Raw genomic sequence first — 24,119 nt, forward strand, 5'->3', positions numbered from 1 at the left:
TTGGTTTGGCTTGGGACATATGTTTTGGCATTGTTTACAATTTAAAAGATTTTGGAAGGCATTATTTTTGATCTTCTCTAGATGGTGGGGCCACTGAATTTCCACACATCCCCTGCTTTTATTTGATCAACATGAAAATACGGCACCTGACCAAAAGGTCTTAAAACGTTTTTAAGATATACTATGCTTTTTGGTATAAAAACAATACTGTATGCTTGGATACAACCCTGACCGCCCACCTTAAAGCCCTGGAGGCTCTATATGATAGAACAACTGAGAATAGATAGGCTTGGAATACATGATCTGGGCAGCAAGTGCAGCCAATCAGGAAGCTCCATTTGAGGACACATTTCCATACTGACATTCTATTATGCATTTTGGATTAAAAACACTATATAAAACCTTCGTTTTGGGATTTTAATTACACAACTCAAATCAGAGCAATGCCCTAATGTCTATTCTATGGAAAGTTCCATTCAAATTGACCCCCAAATAGCCAAACTGGAACTTCATAAAATCGCACTAATTTGCATATAATTAAACTAACCCCATAGCAAGCAAATATAGGCTTCATGCACTTAACCCCTACCATTAAAACTTATGCAAACACTTAAAAAATGTATTTTTATTGCTTTTTAATTTTGCAAGTGTCAGTCTCCTTTGACCGTAACTGCACCTGCGCTGAAATTCGTGCCGTTTTCAGGTCACCCTGGCAACCAAGGATGCCTCCACCCCCCTCTTGCACTTTCCAGCAGTCTTTGGAATAAAATTAATTATAAATGCACCACATGTGCGAGCCTCGCACATGTGTGAATCACGCACAACGCCCAATTACGGCGATATCTTTATTTTATTAATTAGACCCTTCCTTGGGTCAAAAATAACCCCCCTTGCACATTTTAATGAATTATTGGTGGCACAGTGTACCCCAATGCTCCGGGACAACTCCAGAGCCATTGGACTCAAACAGGATCCTACGCGTGCGTCGCCATCATCAGTGACGTCAGCGTGCATGCTGACGTTGCGCCCACATCAGCAGCATTCCCCGGGCTCCTGCAGGCGTCAGGGAGCCCGGGGCTTTTCCTAATTCCTTATCCCTGGCTTCTCTTTTCACCAGGGGCTATCTGGAACGACGCAGTTTGCTCCAGATGCACAATCCCGGGATGAACCCACCCCCGACCCCAACACAGACCCTGGAGCCTCCCCACAGCTCCCTTTGGGGCCAGGTAAATAAAAAAATATTTTTTCATACTGGTTACACTTGTGAGGGGAGAAAGGAGGGGAGGGGGGAGATAGAGGGAGAAGGGTAATTTTTTAAAGTGTTCATATTAGTTAAAATTGCATAGCACACATTCCTAAATGGGTATTAGGTAAAGAAAGGGAAACAGATGGTGGGGGGGGGGGGGGGGGGGGAGAGAGAGAGAGAGAGCGAGAGAGGGAGGATAAGAATCAGAACATTAAGTATAGAAAGAGCCTAATTACAATTTACAGTTTAGAAACAGATCAGTTCTAACTTTTGCAATGTTTATTGAATGTTGAACTGTTATTTTAGTACATTGATTTAATACTAGGAACTTTGTCAATGTTAGTTGCACAGTGTATTTGTACTTAAAATGAATAATAATAAAGAGATTTAAACATAATATGTTAAATACTAAATTGCCTAATTTAAACATAATTCAGGCCTTGACTGGGAGCCAATGGTTGTTACACAGAATGGCTTGACAGGTGAAGAAACTTTTAATGGGAAAAAAAAAACAGATGAATGGCAGTATTTTGTATCATCTGCAAACGTTTTAAGAGACTTATAGCTACCCCCAAGTATACTATATTACGGTAATCCAGTTAACTCAAAATTAAGGACTGAATTACCAATTGAAATGGCTCATGATTGAGATACTTTCTAATTCTTCTCAGTTTCTGCATTACCCAGAAGCAGCTCTTTGTCAGATGATTTATTTGTTCCATCATGGTCATCCTGCAATCAATGATAACTCCCAAAATCTTAATTGATATCTCTAACGTGTATGTTATATTATCCAATCAGATCACACAACTCTGCTACTCAAATGTTGCCACTGGCTATCTATAGAGTACTGGATCACATATACAATAGTGATGCTCACCTTTTAAGGCTTTCAGGATAGGTACCTCTGACTAGCTCTATAGGCTCACCATTCCCTACATACCTTCTAGAGTCCATTCATTAACTGACCACTGTCTAGTTCTTCCAAGCCCCAGATTTGCTCATCTTGATTCCACTAGGCACTGCGCTTTCTTATTCCTCTCCCCTTATGTGTGGAATAATCTTCCCCCTCTCCCTCCAAAGTGAACTCTCTTTCAAAGATTTCAAATCTTTTCCTCTAGAATGAATTTCTCTCTTTCCTATCATTAATGGAGTTCCTTTTTCATTTTTCTACTTTATGTTTTTATGCATTAGCCCATAGGCGGTCGGTGGCCCAACTGTTTGGGGAGGCTAAAGGGGGCGGGGTTAGGGGTGGGCCAGGGTCGGGGCTTACATCCATAATTGTCTGACAACACAGAAAAAAAATAAGTAAAAATAAGTCACAATTAATACCTTTTATTACATTTAGATATTAAATATGTATCATATGTCAAAGAATAAAGTGGTTGCTCAAAGCATGTACTAACCACAATTGCTCAACTGTAAAACACTATGCACAAATTTATGCAAAAACACACTCAGAACCTTACTGTACCATAACACTGGGCAGACCCTAATAAACCAATATACCACCCATACGGAAAATGCAGACCGTCAACAATATGAAACAAGGGATCATAATATCACAATTCTCATGTAGAGCCACAAAACACCCTTTTAGGGTGGATAGTGTTCACAATGAGCTCCTTTTATGAACGACTATATGTAGATCCTTCAAGAGGTAGTGTGTCATGATTTAGGCTCTAAAACCCTTTCTGATGTTTTGGTGCCACCTCAGTAAGGCCAATACACAATCTCTCCACTGCAAAACACTATACACAAACTTGTGCAAAAACACACTCATAACCTTAGCAAACCATAACAGCACTAATTCCAAGGACAGGACGAGCTACAACCTTATGGGTGGAAAGGCAGCACTGTAATTACACTGGGCTCTAAAACACCAGTACACAACCTAGTGAAAACAAAAAAAAAACCCAAAATGGGCTGTAAATACTACACACTAGTAGAATACTGCACCTTGATTACACATGAAAACCACATGACACAACAGATATGAAGGCAAAACTGGAAAGTTACCTCAAGAAGTCAGACTCAGCATGGAGCAATACTAGAAAAATTGAAACTTATATGCAAAATATCACAGATGCACATTTCCAAAAGCTGACATATTCCAGTTAATAAATTCTGAATAAAATACTTTTTTCTACCTTTGTTGTCTGATCATTTAGTTTTTCTATTCGCTTTGGTCCCAGTGTCTTCTGTTTTATGCAGTGTCTTCTTTCCATTTGATATTTTTTCTCTCACCATGTCCACCATCCTCCTGTGTCCTTATGCGTCCTGTCTACCATCTGTAGCCCTGTCCCTATCCTTCAGTATCCCGATCCAGCTCTTAAATTCATCAGTTTTCCCTCCATCCATATCCAGCATTTCTCCTCACTCCCCTCCATCCATGTCCAGTACCTTCCCTCTTTCTCTCATACCATTCCATCCAGTGTCATCTCTCTTTCTCTCTCCATCCTTCCACCCATTATCCTCTCCCAATCCTTCTGTCCATTGTCTTCCTCTATCTCCCCTTCCTTCTAGACAGTTCTCTCTCTTGACCCTTTTCCATTCAGCATGTCCTCTCTCACCCCATCCTTCCAGTGTCTTTCCTCTTTCCCTCCGTACCAGTTTCTTCCCTCCTTCCAGCATTTTTCCTCTTTCTCCCTCCTTTCATCCAGCCAGCATTTCTCAGTCTGACAGCTAGGGTCTCCCCCAGTTTCTCCCCAGCAGCTTCTCTCTCTCTCTCTCCTGCCCATGTTCCCTCTTTCTCTCCCCATCTCTTTCTGGCTCTCCCCTGCTTTTTTTTCCATGTCCCTGGCTCTCCTCTGCTCTTTTCCATGGCCCCTCTTTCTCTCCCCATCTCTTTCTGGCTCTCCCCTGCTTTTTTTCCATGTCCCTGGCTCTCCCCTGTTCTTTTCCATGGCCCCTCTTTCTCTCCCCATCTCTTTCTGGCTCTTCCCTCCTTTTTTCCATGTCCCTGGCTCTCCCCTGCTCTTTTCCATGGCCCCTCTTTCTCTCCCCATCTCTTTCTGGCTCTCCCCTGCTTTTTTTCCATGTCCCTGGCTTTCCTCTGTTCTTTTCCATGGCCCCTCTTTCTCTCCCCATCTCTTTCTGGCTCTCCCCTCCTTTTTTCCATGTCCCTGGCTCTCCCCTGCTCTTTTCCATGGCCCCTCTTTCTCTCCCCATCTCTTTCTGGCTCTCCCCTGCTTTTTTTCCATGTCCCTGGCTCTCCCCTGTACTTTTCCATGGCCCCTCTTTCTCTCCCCATCTCTTTCTGGCTCTCCCCTCCTTTTTTCCATGTCCCTGGCTCTCCCCTGCTCTTTTCCATGGCCCCTCTTTCTCTCCCCATCTCTTTCTGGCTCTCCCCTGCTTTTTTCCATGTCCCTGGCTCTCCCCTGCTCTTTTCCATGTCCCCTCTTTATTTCCCTATCGCTCTCTGGCTCTCCCCTGCTCTCCTTCTCTCTCCTCCTACCGTTTCCACATGTTCTCTTCTCTCCCTCCAGCCCGGGCTTCTTTACAGCAGCTGACAGAAGAAGAAAAAGAAGTGCGGGGCCGCAGCAGTGTTCAGACATGCGCTGTCGGCTCTGCCGGTCCTCTGCCCCCGGAACGGGAAATTGACGTCACGGGGCAGAGACCGGCAGAGCCGACAGCGCATGTCTGAACGCTGCTGCGGCCCCGCGCTTCTTTTTCTTCTTCTGTTATGCTGGCTCCGAGAGAAGCGGCTGCCGCTGCGCTGCTCAACAGAAGCGGCGGCAGCAGAAGATTTCGTCGTCGGGTGTCTCGGGGTACATTTGGAGAGGGAGGCAGGTGGGGCCGCCGCGAAGCTCACAGCTGGGCTGGGGAGGCTTAGCCTCCCCAAGCCTCTTATACGGAGCGCCTATGCATTAGCCTGTTGTCGCGAAAACACCTAGCCACCTACCTGGGGTTACCTGGCGGCCACTTAGAGGGTTTATCCCCTGCACAGTTCAGGTCTGCCTGCAGTGCTGTTTGTGCTCTACACTAGTATCCTCCTCCCACCAAGTGGTCACAACCGCCTCTGGGTGAGGCTCCTGCTCTCAAATTATCCCCAGTGATTTTTAGGTTACAGGGGCCACACTCCCTACTCACAGACCCAACACACAAACCTTCTTTATCAGTCCAGACAGGCAGAATGAACAAACAAATGTGCAAATAGCAAACAGTAACAAGTAACTGAAAAATGGATCAATTATAAAACAAACTAAACACTTGCATACTTCCTAGAAAGTACCTGGGGAAATCAGGACATATATAGCTGTTCACCAGTTATCAAATATAACTGGTTTTTTTACAGGGTTTCAGCAAAGAACTCTCTCTCTCTTCTCCCAGGCTGAAACAGAAGCAACAACCAGCAACAACTGCTGGGTAATTTCAAACTTCAGGCCAATCAGCGCCCAGTCAACAAGTTTTAAAGGTATACTGCTGCTTGCTTCCTGCTTGTCTTAAAGAAAAAGAACATTCAATTCCCTGTAACAGCTTTACAGCAAAGAAACACCACCTGCTGGCCAAATAGAAGAAATGCATTTCAGGACATAATTAAAGCAGGAAAATATCTAATACATTATATAATCTTAAAACACTCTATTTCTTCACTCCTGTACACCGCTCTGCTCTGCCTTTGGCAGCTAAGGCATCTAGTAAGTCTTAATTAAGTATAAACTATAACTATCCAAGCCACAATAAAAAAACATGCATCTTGTGGCATCTGGTAGTACATCCACTAATTTAGATCTAACTGGGAACAGTATCGTAATGTCATCAGCATAAACATAAGCTTGATAACCAAACTTTTCAAGTAAGTATCCTAAAGATGACAATAACACATTAAATAAGAGAGGTGAGAGTGAGGAGCCCTGGGGCACCCTACAACCAGATGACCAGCTATCTGAAAGCTCACCCTGGCCTGTATCTTGACCAGGTAAGACCTATGAGAAAGAAAGCCCCTAAACCATTTCAGGACTTTATATTTCTTCTAAAAAAATTACAGTCGAAACAAAACACTGCAGCCAGATTAATAGAGTAAGGTACCCCTGTGTTGATATGCTTGTACTGATTACCGATAGAGGCCCAGGTTGAGTTTAAATTATGTGTAATGATTTAAAAGATTCTTCATGGTATTACTCCATTTTACATGTTGGAATTAATAGCCTTTCCTAATCTTGATAACTCTAGAATTTCTAGGAATCTTTTATTATTACACTATCCAAGTTTAAAGAATGTCTGTCTGAAGTCAGCTTTTTCCACTACTTTTTCATTTCTGGCTGCTTGGGTCTGGAATAAGTTGCCAGTTCAGTTGAAAACTGTAACTATCCATGGCCCATTCGGAAAACTTTTAAAAATATCTGTGTTTCAGAAATTTCTATCTTGTTAATCGTTATGTGACATTACTCTGTAATTCCTCAGGATTTGTCTTAGTTGCTCTTTTTTGTAATCTGCATAGAACTTGATGGTTGTTGCGAACTATATGAATAGATTGTAATGTAATGTAACGTATAATCCTCAGAGAAGACTCTTCTAGCTAGTTCTCGTCATCCTGAAATATGAATTACAACTACACAATCAGTAGCTTTCCAGTGTTTTGTGCCTGCCCGGTGGAATTTCCTATCTCTGGATCTGATAGCTGAAATATTGTACTTAAGGTTTAGAAAGCAAGTTCTTTATTCAAGTTCTTTATTCAAGTTTTTCAAGGAAGCTTTAGACTTTATTGGGTTAAAGGGTATGGAGGGAACTGTGTTTGACCGCTGCTGAATTTTTTTTTTTAAAGAATTATTTTATTATTCTTCTAAACCCCTGAAGGACTATTTTGTTGTCAAATTGATTAAATATATAAATAAGATTTACCCAAACTGCTCCTCCATGAGTAGATCACATTCCTAGCTGAAATCATCTATGGTATGAAAATGTAAGTAATTGGTATTGTCCTATTTCTATCAAGGTGAGTCATTATTATTTGTGGAACACCATCAATGTGAGTAGCAAAATCCAAGAAGAAATAGATAAAAGACATAGGAATGGAAGAAGGTCATTGAAGGACCCCATACAAGCAAGTACAGAGTGGAATGCTTCTATGTATAAGGGTTTACACATATTATTTCATACCCTACATGGATTGCATTCAAATCCAGGATGCTAGACAGGTCCCTCACCTAACCTCAAAAATAAATCATACTTATATGTCTATCTATATTTATATATAGATACACACACATATTTATATACACAGACACATACATATAGCAGGACACCAAGGGAGCAATTCTTCAACTGGGTGTGCATAAGAGCTTATTCTATAAAGTGATAAATGGCAGTTAGAAAAGGGCAGAGAGGAGGATGTGACGTCACCGAATAGAATGGACGCTTGAGAGCGGAGCTCCCGCCTCCCCGTAATGAATATTAGCGCTTAAACCAAATCAAAGATTAATGAGAAATAGTGCACCAGACTGACTGCTTCCCGATTTACTTAAGATCGGAAGATCTATGAGCCAGAAAACTTCGGCAGCGGATTTCGCGCACTTTGCTTACTCGAAGAGAGCGGAGCCTCGAGTGGCCAAAATGGCGGAATCAGGGAAATCGCCGATATCATCAGCTTCGATGGAGCCTAGCCCAAAGGGCAGTGATTTTGAGCAAAGCGAGAAAGCGATATTTATTTATTTATTTAAAAGCATTTATATCCCACATTTTCCCACTGGATGAAGGTTCAATGAGGCTTACATAAGCTAAATCAGGAATACAGTATTAATGGCATATTAAACAGTACAAACAGTACATTAAAGTTTGGTATAATATACAGCAGTAGAATGGTAAAGAAAGTAGATTCAAGTGTTTCTGGATTATTTGAAACCAAAGAGATTAAGCTGATTATGTTGAATTTGGAGGGTAAACCTTTTTGAATAGTATGGACTTTAATAATTTTCTAAACTTTAGATAATTTTGGGTTGATTTAACTAGTTTAGGTAAAGCATTCCACAGTCGAGTACCCAGGAAAGGGAAGTTGGAGGCATATGTGGATTTGTACTTGAGGCCAAAACAGTCCGGATAGTGTAGGTTCAAATAAGATCGGGTGGTATTAGATTTGTTCCTAGGTGGTAAATCAACTAAATCTAGCATATAATCTAGAACAATGCCATAGATAATTTTGTGAATCAAGGTGCAGGTCTTGAAGGCAACTCATTCCCTAACAGGAAGCCAGTGCAATTTTTCCCGAAGGGGCTTGGCAGATTCAAATTTAGATTTTCTGAAAATTAGTCTTGCTGCCGTGTTCTGGGCAGTCTGAAGTTTCTTTAGTAAATTAACGACAGAGATCCCCTCATAGCTGAAAAATTGGATCCAGGAAATCAGCTCGAACCTACAATCGCTGCGGACTGAAGTAGCGACGCTGGGGGCTGATCTCAGAAGCGAAATCTGTGAGCTGGGCACGAGGTTGGAAGAGATGGAAACACAATTGGGGAGCCACAGCGAGGTCTTGGGATCGGTGGACCAGCAATTGGTGGAGGTGCGAGCTGTGCAGCAGCAACAGATAGAAAAGTTGGAAGACCTGGAAAATAGAGGCCGCCGGAACAATCTGAGGTTCCCGGGCCTCCCAGAGACACCTACTTACCAGAACTGTGAAGTGGTAGTCCAGAAGATGGTGGCGGAGCTGCTTGGAACGGGCAGAATGCCGGTAAAAGAGGAGGAAGTCCAACTGGAACGAGCACACAGGGCATTGGGCCCAGTACGGAACAACGCATCGAAGGACATTATAGCATGCTTCTCCAGCTATAAGCTCAAAGAGCAGGTGCTAAAAGCATCGCACCAATCTCAAGAATTTACCCTGGACTCGTATAAGATCGAGATCTATCAGGATTTGGCAGCGGCGACCTTAAAGAGAAGAAGTGAACTAAGACCCTTCACAAGATTGCTGCGAGAGCTAAACATCCAATATCACTGGCGACATCCATTTGCTCTGGCCTTTTATAAAGAGGGCAAGCTGCACCAGTTGAAATCACTGGAAGAGGCGAGGGTGGTCTGCCCAGAAGTCGAGATGGATAAAGAAATAACAGACCTGAATAACACCCAGCAAAGCGTGGCATGCAGCGCCCCCCCCTTGAAGTGGAGACGAGTGGGTAAGGGGCCGAAACGCCTACAGCGGCAACAATCAGCGATGAGAGTTACCTGAGAGCCGGAGCAAGTAAGAGAACTAGGTGCTTGAGAGACTGAGAATGTGGACACCTGTGGCAACACAGTGGCCAAATGTACTTTTCAGATTGACAAAATGGTTTGGTTATGTATGTTGACAGTTAATCTTTGGGACATGCGGTAAGCGATCTATTTTGCACTTCCTTTCTCACTTGGGGCCTAGTGGTACAACACTGGACACCATAATGATAAGGGGTTATTTGGGGGGGGGGGGGGGGAGGGATGCCATGTGGAGGTACGGCAGGAGAAAGACACAAGGGGAGGGGGGTATTCCTCGGGTTAGACATAGAGATGGAAGGGGTACATTATGGGGAAGGCAAATGGGAAAGAGGAATGAGAGGCTGGGAACTAATGTCAATGGCTGATATAAAATGGGTAACGCTTAATGTCAAAGGGTTAAACATTCCTAGAAAGAGGCAACTGTTATTCCGGGAGCTCTGCTGCCTACAGGTAGACATAGCACTGATTCAAGAGACCCACCTTAAGCATAAGTATGAGCGGTTGTGCTTCCATAAAAATTATCCAACTATATACTTTGCCTCGAACTCTGAGGGAACCAAGAGCAAGGGAGTGTTAATAGCCCTACGAAATTCTAGGCCATGGGAAATTAAAAAGATAGTCAGGGATAAAGAGGGATGGTACCTGCTACTAATAGGCGCCAATTTCAGGATATGATAGAGCGCTGGCAATTAATAGACCTTTGGCGCAGGGATCATCCCACACAGCGCCAGTACACTCACTACTCAGTGGTCCACCAGACATCCTCGAGAATAGGTATGTGGTTGGGGGATGGTACGCTTTTAGGGCTAATAGATACACATGAGATTCTCCCATTCACCTGGTCAGACCACTCTTCAGTGCTCCTCCACCTGAAAAGCTGTGGGTACACAAAAGTAAAACGCCCTTGGCGCTTAGATGATGCTTTGCTGTCCGACCCAGAGAATGTAACCAAGATAGAAAAGCATATTAAGGAATATATTCAGTTCAACGATAATGGAGAGGTTTCACCGGTGGTTCTCTGGGAGGGCTTCAAGGCCGTTGTACGAGGCCACCTTATAGCCTGAGTTCATACTGCTGGAAACAGCGTTATGCAGCGGAAAATAAACTAAGGGCGGAGCTACAAAAATTGGAACAAAATGGGCGGGGGGGGGGGGGGACCCAGGCATCAGCAGAGATAGTACATCAGACACGGGGACTCCAGGATCAGATAAGAGAGCTGGAACTTGCAGATATTTCTGAACAGATGCAAAGAAAGCGCCAGTCCCACTTTGAGTTTGGGAACAAATCCAGCCGGTTACTAGCATATAAACTGAAACAACATGCTACATGAAATGGGGTGGGGGGCCTAAGGGACGAAACAGGAGAAGTAAGGTCAGATGAGTCATATCTACAGTCGACCTTTAGAAATGTTTATGAGACATTGTATTCACAGGAAGCTCCACGGGCCCAGGAGCCCATAATGCACTATCTGGATGAGGTGGATCTCCCCCAGATATCTACAAATGCCCAACAAGCACTTTCAGAACTTACAACGCTGAAAGAAGTGGAGCAGTCAATAAAGGAGTTAACCCCAGGCAAGGCCCCAGGGACAGATGGATATACCAACAAGTTCTACAAAGTGTTTGGCAAACTGGTGACTCCCCTATTGTTGAGGGTTTTTAACTCGTTGGAGACAGAAGCAGGCTACCCACCGACGTGGAATTTGGCCATCATAGCAATAATACCAAAGCCGGGGAAAGACCCACAGCTATGTAAGCTCATACAGACCTATCTCCCTGTTGGGAGTAGACTTCAAGATCTTCACTAAGATATTAGCGATTAGGCTACAAAAGTGCTTACCAGAGCTGATCCATGAAGATCAGGCGGGCTTCATAAGGAACAGACAGACTTTTGATAATATAAGAAGGGCTCTCTATATGGTGCAAAATGCGCAGCTGGGCAAGACTTCATTATGCATCCTGTCGTTAAATGCTGAGAAAGCTTTCGACAGGGTGAACTGGTCTTTCCTTTTTGAAGTTACTGAGCGAATGGGTATTGTGGGGCGCTTTGGTGATTGGCTTAGATTGATTTACAAAGATCTGCAAGCATCGGTAAGGGTAAACGGGCAACTTTCTCAGTCATTTAAATTACATAGAGGCATGCGACAGGGATGTGCTTTGTCCCCCCCTGCTTTTTGCCTTAGTGATGGAGCCCCTAGCAATACAAATAAGAGACCACCCAGAGATCAGAGGGGTTAAAGTGGAAAGGGTTGGAAACGAAAATCCTCCTTTTTGCGGATGACATTCTGCTAGTATTGAGGGAAGCACTAGTGGCTTTCCCGAGATTGGGGGAGGTGATCCGGAAATATGGGGGGGGGGGGGGGGGGGGGTTCGGGATTTAAAATAAACTTTGATAAGTCTGAGGCTTTGGATATAAATATCCCCGAAGGGCAGCTACAGCAGTTGCAGGCACAGTTTCCCTATAGATGGGCAAAAAAATATATTAGATATCTAGGGATAAACATGCCACGCAAGCTACTACTACTACTACTACTACTATTTAGCATTTCTATAGCGCCACAAGGCATACGCAGCGCTGCACACACATAGAAGAAAGACAGTCCCTGCTCAAAGAGCTTACAATCAAGCTAGATGAGCTCTTCATAACTAATTTCCCAGATAAGACGCAAGAACTGTTTAGTGAGTTGGCGAGGTGGGAGGGACTCACCCTGTCTTGGATGGGGCGGATAAACGCAGTGAAAATGATGCTTCTCCCAAAACTTTTATACCTATTCATGGCTCTACCCATAGCGCTCCCCGAGGGATATGTGCGAGGCCTGCAGAGGAAGGTGTTCGCATTCATATGGAAGAAAAGACCACCTCGGGTAAGGAGAGAAGTAATGTATCAACCTAGGGAGAGAGGTGGGATGGGTGTATCATGTTTGCAGGCATATCACCAGGCCGCACATCTGAGGATTCTGTCAATGTGGCTGCAAAAGGAGGGAAAACTAGGTAATGAACTGGAGCAAGGAAGGCAACACCGTGGCTCCAAGGGCAGAAGCTAGGGGAACTAACCAAGATAAGCCCTCCTTTATTGCGCTGGCCTCTGGAGGTATGGAATAGAATAAGAGAGAAGTTCTTCCCAGGACGCACATATTATACCCATATGTATCTCAGATTTGCGTCTAAATTTGGACCAGGGTCAGATGATAAGGCATATATAGAATGGGAAAAAATGGGATTATGCGAACTAGGCCAGATGTATGAGCAAGGGCGAGTGGTCTCCTACACAGAGCTGTGCCAGGTGCATGGGCTTTCTCCTTTGCAAGCGTTCCAATATTTTCAAGTGAAAGATTTTATTAAGCGTAGAGCAGAGGAAGAGTTAAGTCTAGCTGAAACACGGCTAGAACAAGGAATGATGGGGGGAGGCAGCCGAGGGGGGATTTTCAGGCTGTGCAAGGCTTTATTACTATATGACACCCCAGTGAAACACTATACAGCCAAATGGGAGGCGGCAATGGGGATGACCTACGAGTTTGAGCACTGGGGCCGGGCGTTTAGGTCTCTGTTACAGGTCTCAACCTCCAGTGCCCTAATGGAAAATGGGCATAAGATCCTGTATTGTTGGTACTGCAGGCCTAGCTGTCTGGTACAAATGTACAAGACGGGGTCTGGGTTGTGTTGGAGACAATGTGGTGCCCAGGGGGATATGGGTCATATATGGTGGGTGTGTGTTTGCGCGGCAGTTCTGGACTGAAATAGTGCCTTTTTTGAATAAAATAGCTGCCGTGACATATCCAGTAAAAATGGACTGCTGTTTATTACATTTCAAGCCAAAAGGAATTAAGTGTAATATTCACCAATTTGCGACTCACCTGTTTGTGGCAAGCAAGCTGATTATTGCGGCAGCATGGAAGAAGCCGAATATCCCGGCTTTGCAGAGAGTGTTGGAAAGACTGGACAATGTAAGATTGATGTCAAAACTAACAGCCATCAGAAGAGGCACTCTTGCCCAATATCACAAAGTGTGGGACATATATGAAAAGGGGCGACCACCACTGTAGTGATTTCCCCCTTTTTCCTTTTCTTTTCTGTTAGCTTACCTGAGAATACTAGACGGATAAGGGGGGTGGGGGTGGGAATGGGAGGGAGGGAAGGAGGGTTTAGAACTTAGGTCTGGGTAAGGAAAAGCATTTGGCTATATGTTTGCTTGTTAAAGATGTTGAAAATATAATGTTTAGTGTTGTAAAGAGAGCTGGACATGTTAACACGACTTGCTTATGTACCTTATGAAAAAATCTGAAAATAAACGGTAAAAAAAAAAAAAAAAAGAAAAGGGCAGAGAGAGTGCAGAGAGGAATGAAAGAGATTCCTGAGACGCTAGGAGACAGCACATCTCAGAGGAGACCAAGAATTGCTAATCCTTTCAATGTCTTTGATAATTTCTGCAATAAATTTGCTTTGTTTTTACAGACTGTTTGCCTCATTGTTTTCATATCCTTGCTGCTGTATATGTTTTGGCACTTGGCAGAGATTAAATACCACCCTCAGTTTCACTTACCTGAGAGGCCCACTACATGTAGGCATATTTGCTGGCCACATCCCAACTCCAAATAACCGATTAGTATTTTGCCACTGAATGTATGACACCTTCCTGCTCACATTTAGTTAATACTAACTGAAGAGATTGCAATTATGTCCATCTGGTTGTCTTGTTATAAATGAAACACTTACTTCTTTTCAAAGCAAAATATTTGCATATCTACATCTGGTTCCTGTTTGCTTTCACCATGATTCTGCATTGAACATAAACACTAGGGCTCTCTCTCAAACTGAAGACACCACAATAATCGACAAATTAATCTGCCAGTAAGAGGTTTCTGTCTGCTTTGTAGCCTCATTCAGGGGGGAGATATTCAGCCTGTGCCCACCACTCAATATTTTTGGCACAAGCATTTCTCCTATATCTCAGTGTCACTATGAATGATCCTGTTTAAAGAGAGAAAGTTTTCAAAAGCCATATACCTATGCAAAAGGGCTGTTTTAGATAAGTTGTGGAAGAGGAAATATAGACATTTTGATGAAAACATGCAGACCCTGTGACACAATTTACAATACCTGGGCTATACATACAGTATAGAGCCCGATATTCAGACCGCAGGCTAACTCCCGTGGTCAGTGCTGAGCCCAGATATTCAATGACAGGCTGTTTCTTGTGACCGGTACTGAATATCTGGTTTATCTTTGGACAGTTCATACTTAACCAGATAAGCCTATATTCAGCACTGGCCAGTTAAATTTGAACAAGCCAAAGATATGCCCGATATTCACGTAGCCAAATATGGTCACCAAACATGCGCTGAAAATCGGCGGATAGCCAGTTATATCATACGATACAACTGGCTATCTACTAGTAGTGAATTTTCAGAGGGTCATAGATGGCCACATCCTGCTGAAAAATCACAGATAGCCAGTTATGGGGCACTTAACCAGCCAGGTGCCGAACAAGGAGACTCAAACCCAGGTTGCCAGGATCAAAGCCTGCTGCACTAGCCATTAGGCTACTCCTCCACTGACTGTCGACCCTTCTTCCTTTACTGATTAGTGACTCCCAGACGGGCTTTGTTGCGGGGTTGCCAGTCGGTACTAAATCTTCGGAAAGTGCCGGTGGCCATAGCACATGTGCAATCCACTCAGACTCCTAACATGCTAGTGAATCTGGATGCAGAAAAAGCTTTTGATCAGGTGGATTAGAAGTGATTGTTTTGCACATTGCATTATGTTGGGATAAAGGGGTGTTTTCTTCAGGCCATTAGTGCCCTTTACCACATTTCAACAGAAGCGGTCTTGGTTAATGGGGCTAAAACCGCTTCCTTCCCTATCGTGGCACCCACCCAGGCTGTTCCCTTTCCCTTTCCCTACTCCTATTTCTTTTGTATTTGGAACCCTTCTTGCGTACGATCCAACGTGAGACGGATATTATGAACATTTAGATTGGCACCCTTAGAAGGGCATAATCGAAAGGGGCGCCCAAATTTTCCTGAGGACGTCTTCGAAGGGGCGGGGAAACCCGTATTATCGAAACAAAATGGGCGTTCTAATTTTAGCAGATTGAAAAAAAATGAGCTCTCTACAAACCGCTTAACCGTAAAGCCTTGGTAGATGGAAAACACAATAACCCACGATCCACAGAGCAATAGGTTCGGCCTAGAGTAGGCACCTCTACCAAAAAAGTCAAATTATCTGATATTTTATAAACTAAACAGGACACTTTAAATATAATTCAATCTTCAATAGGTAACCAGTGAAGTTGAAACAACAAAAGAAATGCCTGGTTGTATTTTTTTCAATTTAAGGTGGGAAAATGTGGGATACAAATGCAGCAAATAAATAAATAAATATGGGCTGCAGTATTTTGCATTAATCAAAGCATTTTTAATGTTTTAACTAAAATACCTGAGTATAAGGGATTGTTGTAATCCATTTGGGCTAGACAAGATAAATTGCACTACTACAGCAAAGTGGTCACTAAAGAAATACAAATAAATTCATGGTAGCTGTTTAATTTTTAGGAAAACCTCCTTGATAAGATTATTGACCTGAGGTTCCATAGTTAAAGAGTCCAGTAATAAACCCAGGACTCTAGAGGTTTTCTCCACTGGCAAAGGGTTTCCACAACCTACTGGAATAAAGTTTGCAATCTTATCTAGAGTGGAACTAAACCAAATGATCTTAGTTTTATCTGTATTAAGTTTTAAAAAATTAGAAGATGACCATTCTTTAATCTTGTCAATACAATTTTTTATCTTAATATGAGCCTTCTAAATCTTGAAGAATACAGACCAAAACAAAAATGTCATCCACATAAGAGTACAAAGGTTCCCCTTCTTCCAGAATTAAGAAGCCCAATGAACTCATATAAAACTTTAAACAAAAGTGATGAAATGGGAGAACCCTGAGGAACACCACAGGATAGCTGCCAAGAAAAAGATAACTTTCCATTCTTAATTACTAGATAATGTCTGTTTCTTAAGAAGGTACTAAACCAATGAAAAACAGTGGCAAGTCCTAGTTCTGCTAATTTAAGCATCAAGATGTCATGGTTGACAGTATCAAAAGCTGCTTGAATGTCGAACTATAAAGGTACCATCTGATCTCCCCCACTTAGCACTCTCTTCACCTCTGACACTAAAGAGATCAAAAGTACCTCTGTACTATGGGATTGCCTAAATCCAACTTAGGAAGGATGAAAAAAGAGTGCACAAATCTGTTAGCTGAAGACCAACTAGAAACTACAAACTCAATTAGTTTTAGTAAAATCAAGAAAGCGATGGTTGCACATCAGTGGTTAAAACAGAATAAGGTGTGTTGCATCCCTAAATATCTTACAGAGTCTTTGGCATCACCAGAGACCAGGCGGCACATAAGAGCAAGCTCAGGGCAATCCTAAGGACCAGCCCATTCTTGCTGCTGTGCCTGAAGCATCACCTCCAACAATGGAAAGGTAAGACCCCCACAAATATACATCTCCTCAGCCTCCCCCATCTTTTCCAAAACTGCAGCACTTGCCCCAGGAAGCCACTGCATGCACATCCCCACTGTGTCAAAGTGGAAAGCCATGCTAACACCCACCTTCCCATGCCTGCACTCATGGACCAAATGTGAACCACAATATTCGCTGATCCCCCTCTTCCAGATCTCCCCAACTTGACAAGCATCCCTAAAATGTTCCGATCCCCCTTACTGACTCTTGCAACACATTCCAATCTTCACCAACAAGCCACCACTGCCAACGTTCCTACCTTACAATCCCTATGGATCATCAAGGCAGGTGTGAACCCCACTTGCTCCTGGCCCTGGCTGCTCCGGCTATAACATGGCAGCTGCGACCTCTACTGATAGTCTTACAATATTAGAGTTTGCCATTTTATAGCCAGAGCAGCCAGGGGATACAGTGAGTGGGGATCACCAGAGATGGTCAGTTAGGCCTTGGAGGGAGGAGAGCCTACTGGGATGTGTGTGTGTGTGGGGGGGGGGGGGGCTTGTCATGTTGAGGGGGTGAGATGGGGGTTTGGAACTTACTGGGTGGAGCTTGGGGGAGGAGGTCCAAGAAGGGGGTTGGAAGTTGTTGGTGAGGGCTTGTCATATTGGGGGGGTTAGGAGAGGGTTCAAAACTTGTAGGGGGGGCTTATCATGTTCGAGAGTCTAGGAGGGGAGACTGGAATTGAGAGGTGCGTGACCTGACATCCCCTTATGCAGGTCCTGGCTGAATATTAGATGAGACCGGAATAAGAGCTGGCAGCCATCCCATGCCCAAATAAGCATTGCCAGTGCCTGGACATGGCCAGACACTGAATGTCCAGGTTAGGGTTACCATATGTCTGGTTGGCTGGCGGGCCTAGTGGTGTCCTATCCTCCACTCCCCTTACCTTACTATACTGCCCTGGTGCTCTCGGCGGCCATTTTGAATCAGCGCCGGGACTGGAGTCAGCAAGGAACAGTATGCAGGCGCTCCAGGCAGGAAAGATGGGGCTCTTTCCTTCCCCGAATAGGTCACTAGACCACCAGGGCAGTACAGTAAGGTAAGGGGAGGATAGGACACCCTTAGGGGTGTGACAGGGGGCGGGTGTGAAAGGGGGGCGGTATGTGACAGGGGACAGTGGGGTGTGAAAGGGGGCGGGGCTGGGTGTGGCGGGGAATGTGTCCTCTTTTTGGGGGGAGCAAATATGGTAACCCTAATCCAGGTCTAATTTAGGCCCCTTGCTTATGGTGTGGAGGAGTAGCCTAGTGGTTAGTGCAATGGGCTGAGAACCCGGGGAACTGGGTTTTATTCCCATTGCAGCTCCTTCTGACTCTGGGCAAGTTACTTAACCCTGCATTGCCCCAGGTACAAAACTTAGATTGTGAGCCCACTTGGGACAGAGAAAGTACCTGGATATGATAAATGTAAACTGCTTTGGCTGTACAAAGAAAATCCATGACCCTTTATCTTCAGACTCCCAGTACTAAATTATAGCCTAATCTAGCTCAGTAAATACCCTCCAGTCAATATTCAGCGCTATTTAACCAGCCAGGAACAGCTCCTGGCTGGTTAAATAGCATTTAACTGGCTATCACCCGATATAGCTAGATAGCCTCAAATATTTAGCGCATCGCCAGCTAAGTTTGGCGGCAAAATCCGGCTGCCCAAATAGCAGGCCTATCTTTGGCAGCTATAAACTTAACCAGCCAGCGCTGAATATTGGCTTGGCCGGTTAAGTTTAAACCAGCCAAAAATAAACCGGGCTCACTGCCAAATGAGGGACTTAGCCAAGTTGCCTCCTGCGGTCTGAATATCGGCCCCCCAATGCATATCCTATTCCAAACAAATGTGAGGAAGATAAAGTCTTGCTTGTTAATCTCAGCTAAATTGGCTTTTCTGGTAATGTAACACAAGTTTTGGAAGCTACTATCTGCACATCTCTGAAATTCTATACTTACACCATCTTTTTCACTCTTTGCGTGTGGTCCATAGGTGTCTTCCGCACCCAAAATCTGTACATTTACTCCGCTGTAATCTTCCAACCCAAGCTGGTCGAACATGAGGCGTGTCCTACAATACATTAGTTGCAATGAACATGTTGCTAAAGACTATTCCTCCCCCTCCCCCGATATTTAGCTGGTGGCAGTCAGCATTTTCAAAGGCGCTGACTGTTGCCAGCTGAATTTGACCCAGATATTCACTGAATATCCAGGTCACAGGCAGCTGTCAGAACATATCCAGGTATTGGCGATTTTCAGACAGTTTCCCGGATAAATGCTTGGATTGCGTTGTGACAGCATTTTTGTTGACCTAACTTAATCTGGGGACTTACCCAGTTGGTGGACTTAATACCTTTGCTAACCAGGTAAATTCCAGCACTGCCTTGACACAACCCCAAAACCATGGCTGCATTAACCAACAGCTGAATATCATCAGCAAAAATGTACAGGGTAATCCCATATGACTGTATGAGCACAGCCAATGATGCTAAAATAATGTTTAAAAGGACTGGACCCTTCTGGGATACCACAATCAAGGATAAACATTAGGATCAAGGTCCAGCAGTTTACACAAACATTTAAAAGTAACCATATTATCAGGGTAAATAAGAATAGTAGTTGAGAAAGAGGGGCATTTTCGAAAGGGACGTCCACGTTTCGATTTGGACATCCTTGCAAAACGTCCCGATCCAGGGGCGGGGAAACCCGTATTTTCGAAACAAGATGGACGTCCATCTTTTGTTTCGAAAATACCATCAGGGACGTCCAAATCCTTAAATTTGGTCATCCTTAGAGATGGACGTCCCTAGATATGGACGTTTCTGATTTTCAGCGATTTTCGAAACCAAAGACATCCATGTCAGAAGCGACCAAATGCAAGCCATTTGGTCGTGGAAGGAGCCAGCATTTCTAGTGCACTGGTCCCCCTGACATGCCAGGACACCAACCGGGTACCCTAGGGGGCACTGCAGTGGACTTCATAAATTGATCCCAGGTACACAGCTCCCTTACCTTGTGTGCTGAGACCCCCAAACCCCGCCCCCCCCCCAAAAAAAATCCACTAACAACAACAGTACACCACTACCATAGCCCTTACGGGTGAAGGGGAGTACCTAGATGTGGGTACAGTGGATCTGGTGGGTTTTGGAGGGCTCGCTGTTTCATCCACAAACGTAACAGGTGGGGGGGTGCTGGGTCTGCCTGTCTGAAGTGCACTGCACCCACTAAAACTGCTCCAGGGACCTGCATACTGCTGTCACGGACCTGGGTATGACATCTGAGGCTGGCACAACATATTTTAAAGATGTTTTTTGAGGGTGGGAGGGGGTTAGTGACCACTGGGGGAGTAATGGGAGGTCATCCTCGATTCTCTCCGGTGGTCATCTGGTCAGCTCGGGCACCTTTTTGTGCCTTAGTCATAATAAAAACACGTCCGGGTGAAAACGTCCAAGTGTTCGTCAGGGACGTCCTTCTTTTTTTCCATTATGGGTCAGGGACACCCAAGTCCCGCCTTCGTTACGCCTCCGATACGCCCCCTTGAACTTTGGCCGTCCCTGAGACGGAGTGCAGTTGGGGATGTCCAATATCGGCTTTCGATTATACCGATTTGGATGTTTCTGAGAGAAGGACATCCATCTTCCGATTTATGTCAAAAGATGGACGTCCTTCTCTTTCGAAAATGAGCCCAAAAGTGACTAAGGAATGATCAGCCCAAGATAAAGGCGTAGCTTTAACTAACTATCTATAACCATAGAATCAGAAATCTAAACCGCATCAAGAGTGTGGTTGTCAGAATGGGTAGGAAAGGATATCTACTGCGAAAGGACAAGTGGCCCCATACAAGATACAAAATCAGATGCAAATAAGCTGAAAGAATCATGAAGATAAAAATTAAAGCTGTCCAAAACCAACAAATTTAGGGGTCCTTTTACAAAGGCACACTGAAAAATGGCTTGTGGTAGTGTAGGCACAGGTTTTGGGCGCACACCGATCCATTTTTTAGCGCGCCTGTAAAAAAAGGCGTTTTTAAAAATTTTTTCCCGAAAATGGATGTGCGGCAAAATGAAAATTGCCGTGTGTCCATTTTGGGTCTGAGACCTTACCGCCAGCCATTAACCTAGCAGTAAAGACTCACGCAGTAACCGGGCGGTAATGACCTACGCGCGTCAAATGCCACTTGCCGCGCACCCGAAAATAAAAAAATATTCTTCAGATGCGCATATAGGACATGAAACAAAAATGAAATTACCGCAACAGCCATGCGGTAGTTGGGCGGTAACTCCATTTTAGCACACGTTGTTAGTAAAAGGGCCCCTTAGGTAACATAAAAGAATATCAGTTAAGAAAGAACAAAGTTCCATCTGCTTTAAGCAGGGTGGTGTGAGGAAGGAAGACACAACATGATCAACTCAACTGAGCATCGATAACAAGTATTTAAAAAATGGAAAGCAGCACACATTTAAACAGCATATTTTAAACAAATAGCACACAGAAAGTAAAATGTCTGTACTAACCTTTTCAAAATGCTTTCAGCAGTTCGTCTCCCTTTTTCTACAGAGAATGGCCCTCCTACTGGGCAGACAGCAGTAGCCTTATAGCCATCAAAATAAGTACTGCAAACCTGAAAAACCCCCCAACATTTTATATTTAAATACGCTGCTATGACAATTAAAAATTGTATTGACAAGATTAAAGAAGAGCCTACCCCACCAACCCAACATAAAAATACCGGTCACTTGTGACACAACATAACCAAAGACTTCAACGGTCATTAACTGACTTTTCTTCCCCCTTTCCCTCTCTAAGTTCCCCCCAACTGTTTCCTACCATACATATACCTCATTATACCACAATATCACTTTGTATTCATTCATACTATATATTTGTTCAAACTGTAATCGGCTAACACCGTTAACGGTTATATGTAAGCCACATTGAGCCTGCAAAAGGTGGGAAAATGTGGGATACAAATGTAACAAATAATAATAATAATAATAAAATACTGAGAATATACAAATGTTCTCTATTTTAAGATTAAAAATTCATTTGAAAAGTCAAATTTCCACTCACCTGGGTTCCAGAAATACAGAAGCTTACATAAACACACAGAACAGAAGGACTGTAAGAGTCTTTTAGTCCAACCAGTTGGTCTCTTTTTCCCCTTCACTTCTTTTCAGTGAAGAATCCTTTCTGCTTATCCCATGGAAACTTGAAATCTGTCACTATTTTTGCCTCCACGACCTCGACCTGGGAGGCCATTTCATATTTTTTATCCACGGGAGTACTGTACTGTTGGCAATGCAGCATAAAGGGAAATTCTATAAGGTATGCTTAATTTAAGGTGCCAATTGAGCCGATGTTTACAGAATATTAGCTCTTATGTATAGGATTGGCAAATACCGTATCTACTCAAATATAAGCCTGACTGAGTATAGGCCGAGTTAACGGTTTTCTCCCCCAAAATGGCGGAAAACTAAACTCGATTACAAGCTGCAGAGGCTTATATTCAAATACTGTCACTTCTCTCCCTTCCAACCCCCCTCCCGCCACAGTGACATCCTGCTCTTCTGCCCACCACCGCCTGCTACAGTGACCGTCATTTCTTACCTCCATCCTGGCTGATGCTGCTATCGCTGCCACCGCCACTGATAGAAGAGAAAGCAAGCTCAAGACCTCCTGGCTCCTGTCATCTCAGAGAGAGAGTAGGAACTGGGAAGCCTTGAGCATGCGCGGATGCTCAAGGCCCCACACCAGCCCAACTTGTTTTCTCTTTTGTCGGCGGCGGAGGTAGCAGCAGGCAGGAAGGAACAGTAAAAAAATATCAGTCACTCCGAAGGCGGCAGGAGGGAGCGGGAAGCAAGGGAGAAGTTACCATGGGGGAGATTGGAAGCACAGACAACTATAAACAGATATCCCAATTTTGGGGCCTTTTTTGGGGCCCAAAAATCTCAGCTTATAGTCGAGTATACACGGTACATGCGTAAGTGCTAGGCGTTATTCTGTAACCAGGTGTGCATGTCACTTAGTGCGCACCTACAAGTAGGTGATACCTGTGGGCAGAGGATGGGCATGTCATGGGCCTTCCACTTAACGACACACGCACCGTATAGAATACTATGTCAGTGATTCTCAAACCTGTCCCTGTTTTGCCGAAATCGCAAACAGGGGTGGCGTCTTAATCCAGAGACTAAGAAACCAACCCTGTTTGCGATTTTGCCAAAATGTATCCTGTTTGCTTCTAATCAGGATACTGTCCTTGTGCCAGCTGCGTTGTTTACAGGGCCACTATCCTAATGGAACTGCAGAAATATTACTGTAAGTATTGAGGAGAACCTGTGCAGCGTGCTTATTTAAAAGAAAAACGTGATTCTGCATTATGCATGCTGACAGTGTACCAGACTTGCAGACAGGAGCCATGTCAATCAGGTGAGACGTTTGACTGATTACATGCCATCCCCACTACAATACTGTAAACTGCATTCATCAATTTAAAAATACTATAGTGGTTTTCTATGAGAGAGCAGCATACTTCCTGAAATACCTAGTAAAGTGAAATATTATTTGTAAAACAATGCAAAGTTGACCCGTGCATTTATTTAGGGCCCAATATTCAAAAGGGTTTAAAATTCCACTGAGCTCACCACTCCCAGATATTCAGAGGCACTTAACTGGAACTCCATTCACTAGGCAAATCTCTCCTAATTGCACCCTTCTCCTCCATCGCTAACTCCAGACTCCGTTCCTTTTATCTCACCGCACCTTATGCCTGGAATAGGCTTCCTGAGCCGTTACGTCTAGCTCCATCCCTGGCCGCCTTCAAATCCGGGCTAAAGACCTACCTGTTTGATGCTGCTTTTGACTCCTAACTTGTCACTTGCTTGTAACCTTTATCTTGTCTTCTTCTCTTCAACAGTCCCTTTCCCTATGTGTCCTTCTGTCTGTCCTACTCTTATCCCTTATTGGTCCTGTCTGTCTGTCTGTCCTGATTTAGATTGTAAGCTCTTTTGAGCAGGGACTGTCTTTTCTTCATGTTCAATTGTGAAGTGCTGCGTACAACTGGTAGCGCTATATAAATGATTTATAGTAGTAGTAGTAGCTATCCCCTCTGATCACCAATGCACTGTCTGGACACGGCAGGGGCAGTCCAGGGGCAGTGCTTGGACAGATCTAACTTTATCCGCTGAGCTAAGCAGGCA

General features: G+C 44.0%; 1 protein-coding gene across 1 annotated transcript in view; it reads right to left on the bottom strand.

Annotated features, from left to right (window-relative positions):
* The window catches only part of LOC115461641, a 254,455-nt gene that overhangs the window by 82,090 nt on the left and 148,246 nt on the right, over positions 1-24,119 (bottom strand). Inside the window, exons 11-12 of the mRNA XM_030191619.1 lie at positions 21,438-21,544; positions 18,883-18,994 (exon numbers count right to left, since the gene is read on the bottom strand). Coding sequence (XP_030047479.1) covers positions 18,883-18,994; positions 21,438-21,544 — 219 coding nt within the window. The remainder of the gene's footprint in view (positions 1-18,882; positions 18,995-21,437; positions 21,545-24,119) is intronic.

This window comes from Microcaecilia unicolor, chromosome 2, assembly GCF_901765095.1.
Source record: "Microcaecilia unicolor chromosome 2, aMicUni1.1, whole genome shotgun sequence".
NCBI classification, from domain to species: domain Eukaryota; kingdom Metazoa; phylum Chordata; class Amphibia; order Gymnophiona; family Siphonopidae; genus Microcaecilia; species Microcaecilia unicolor.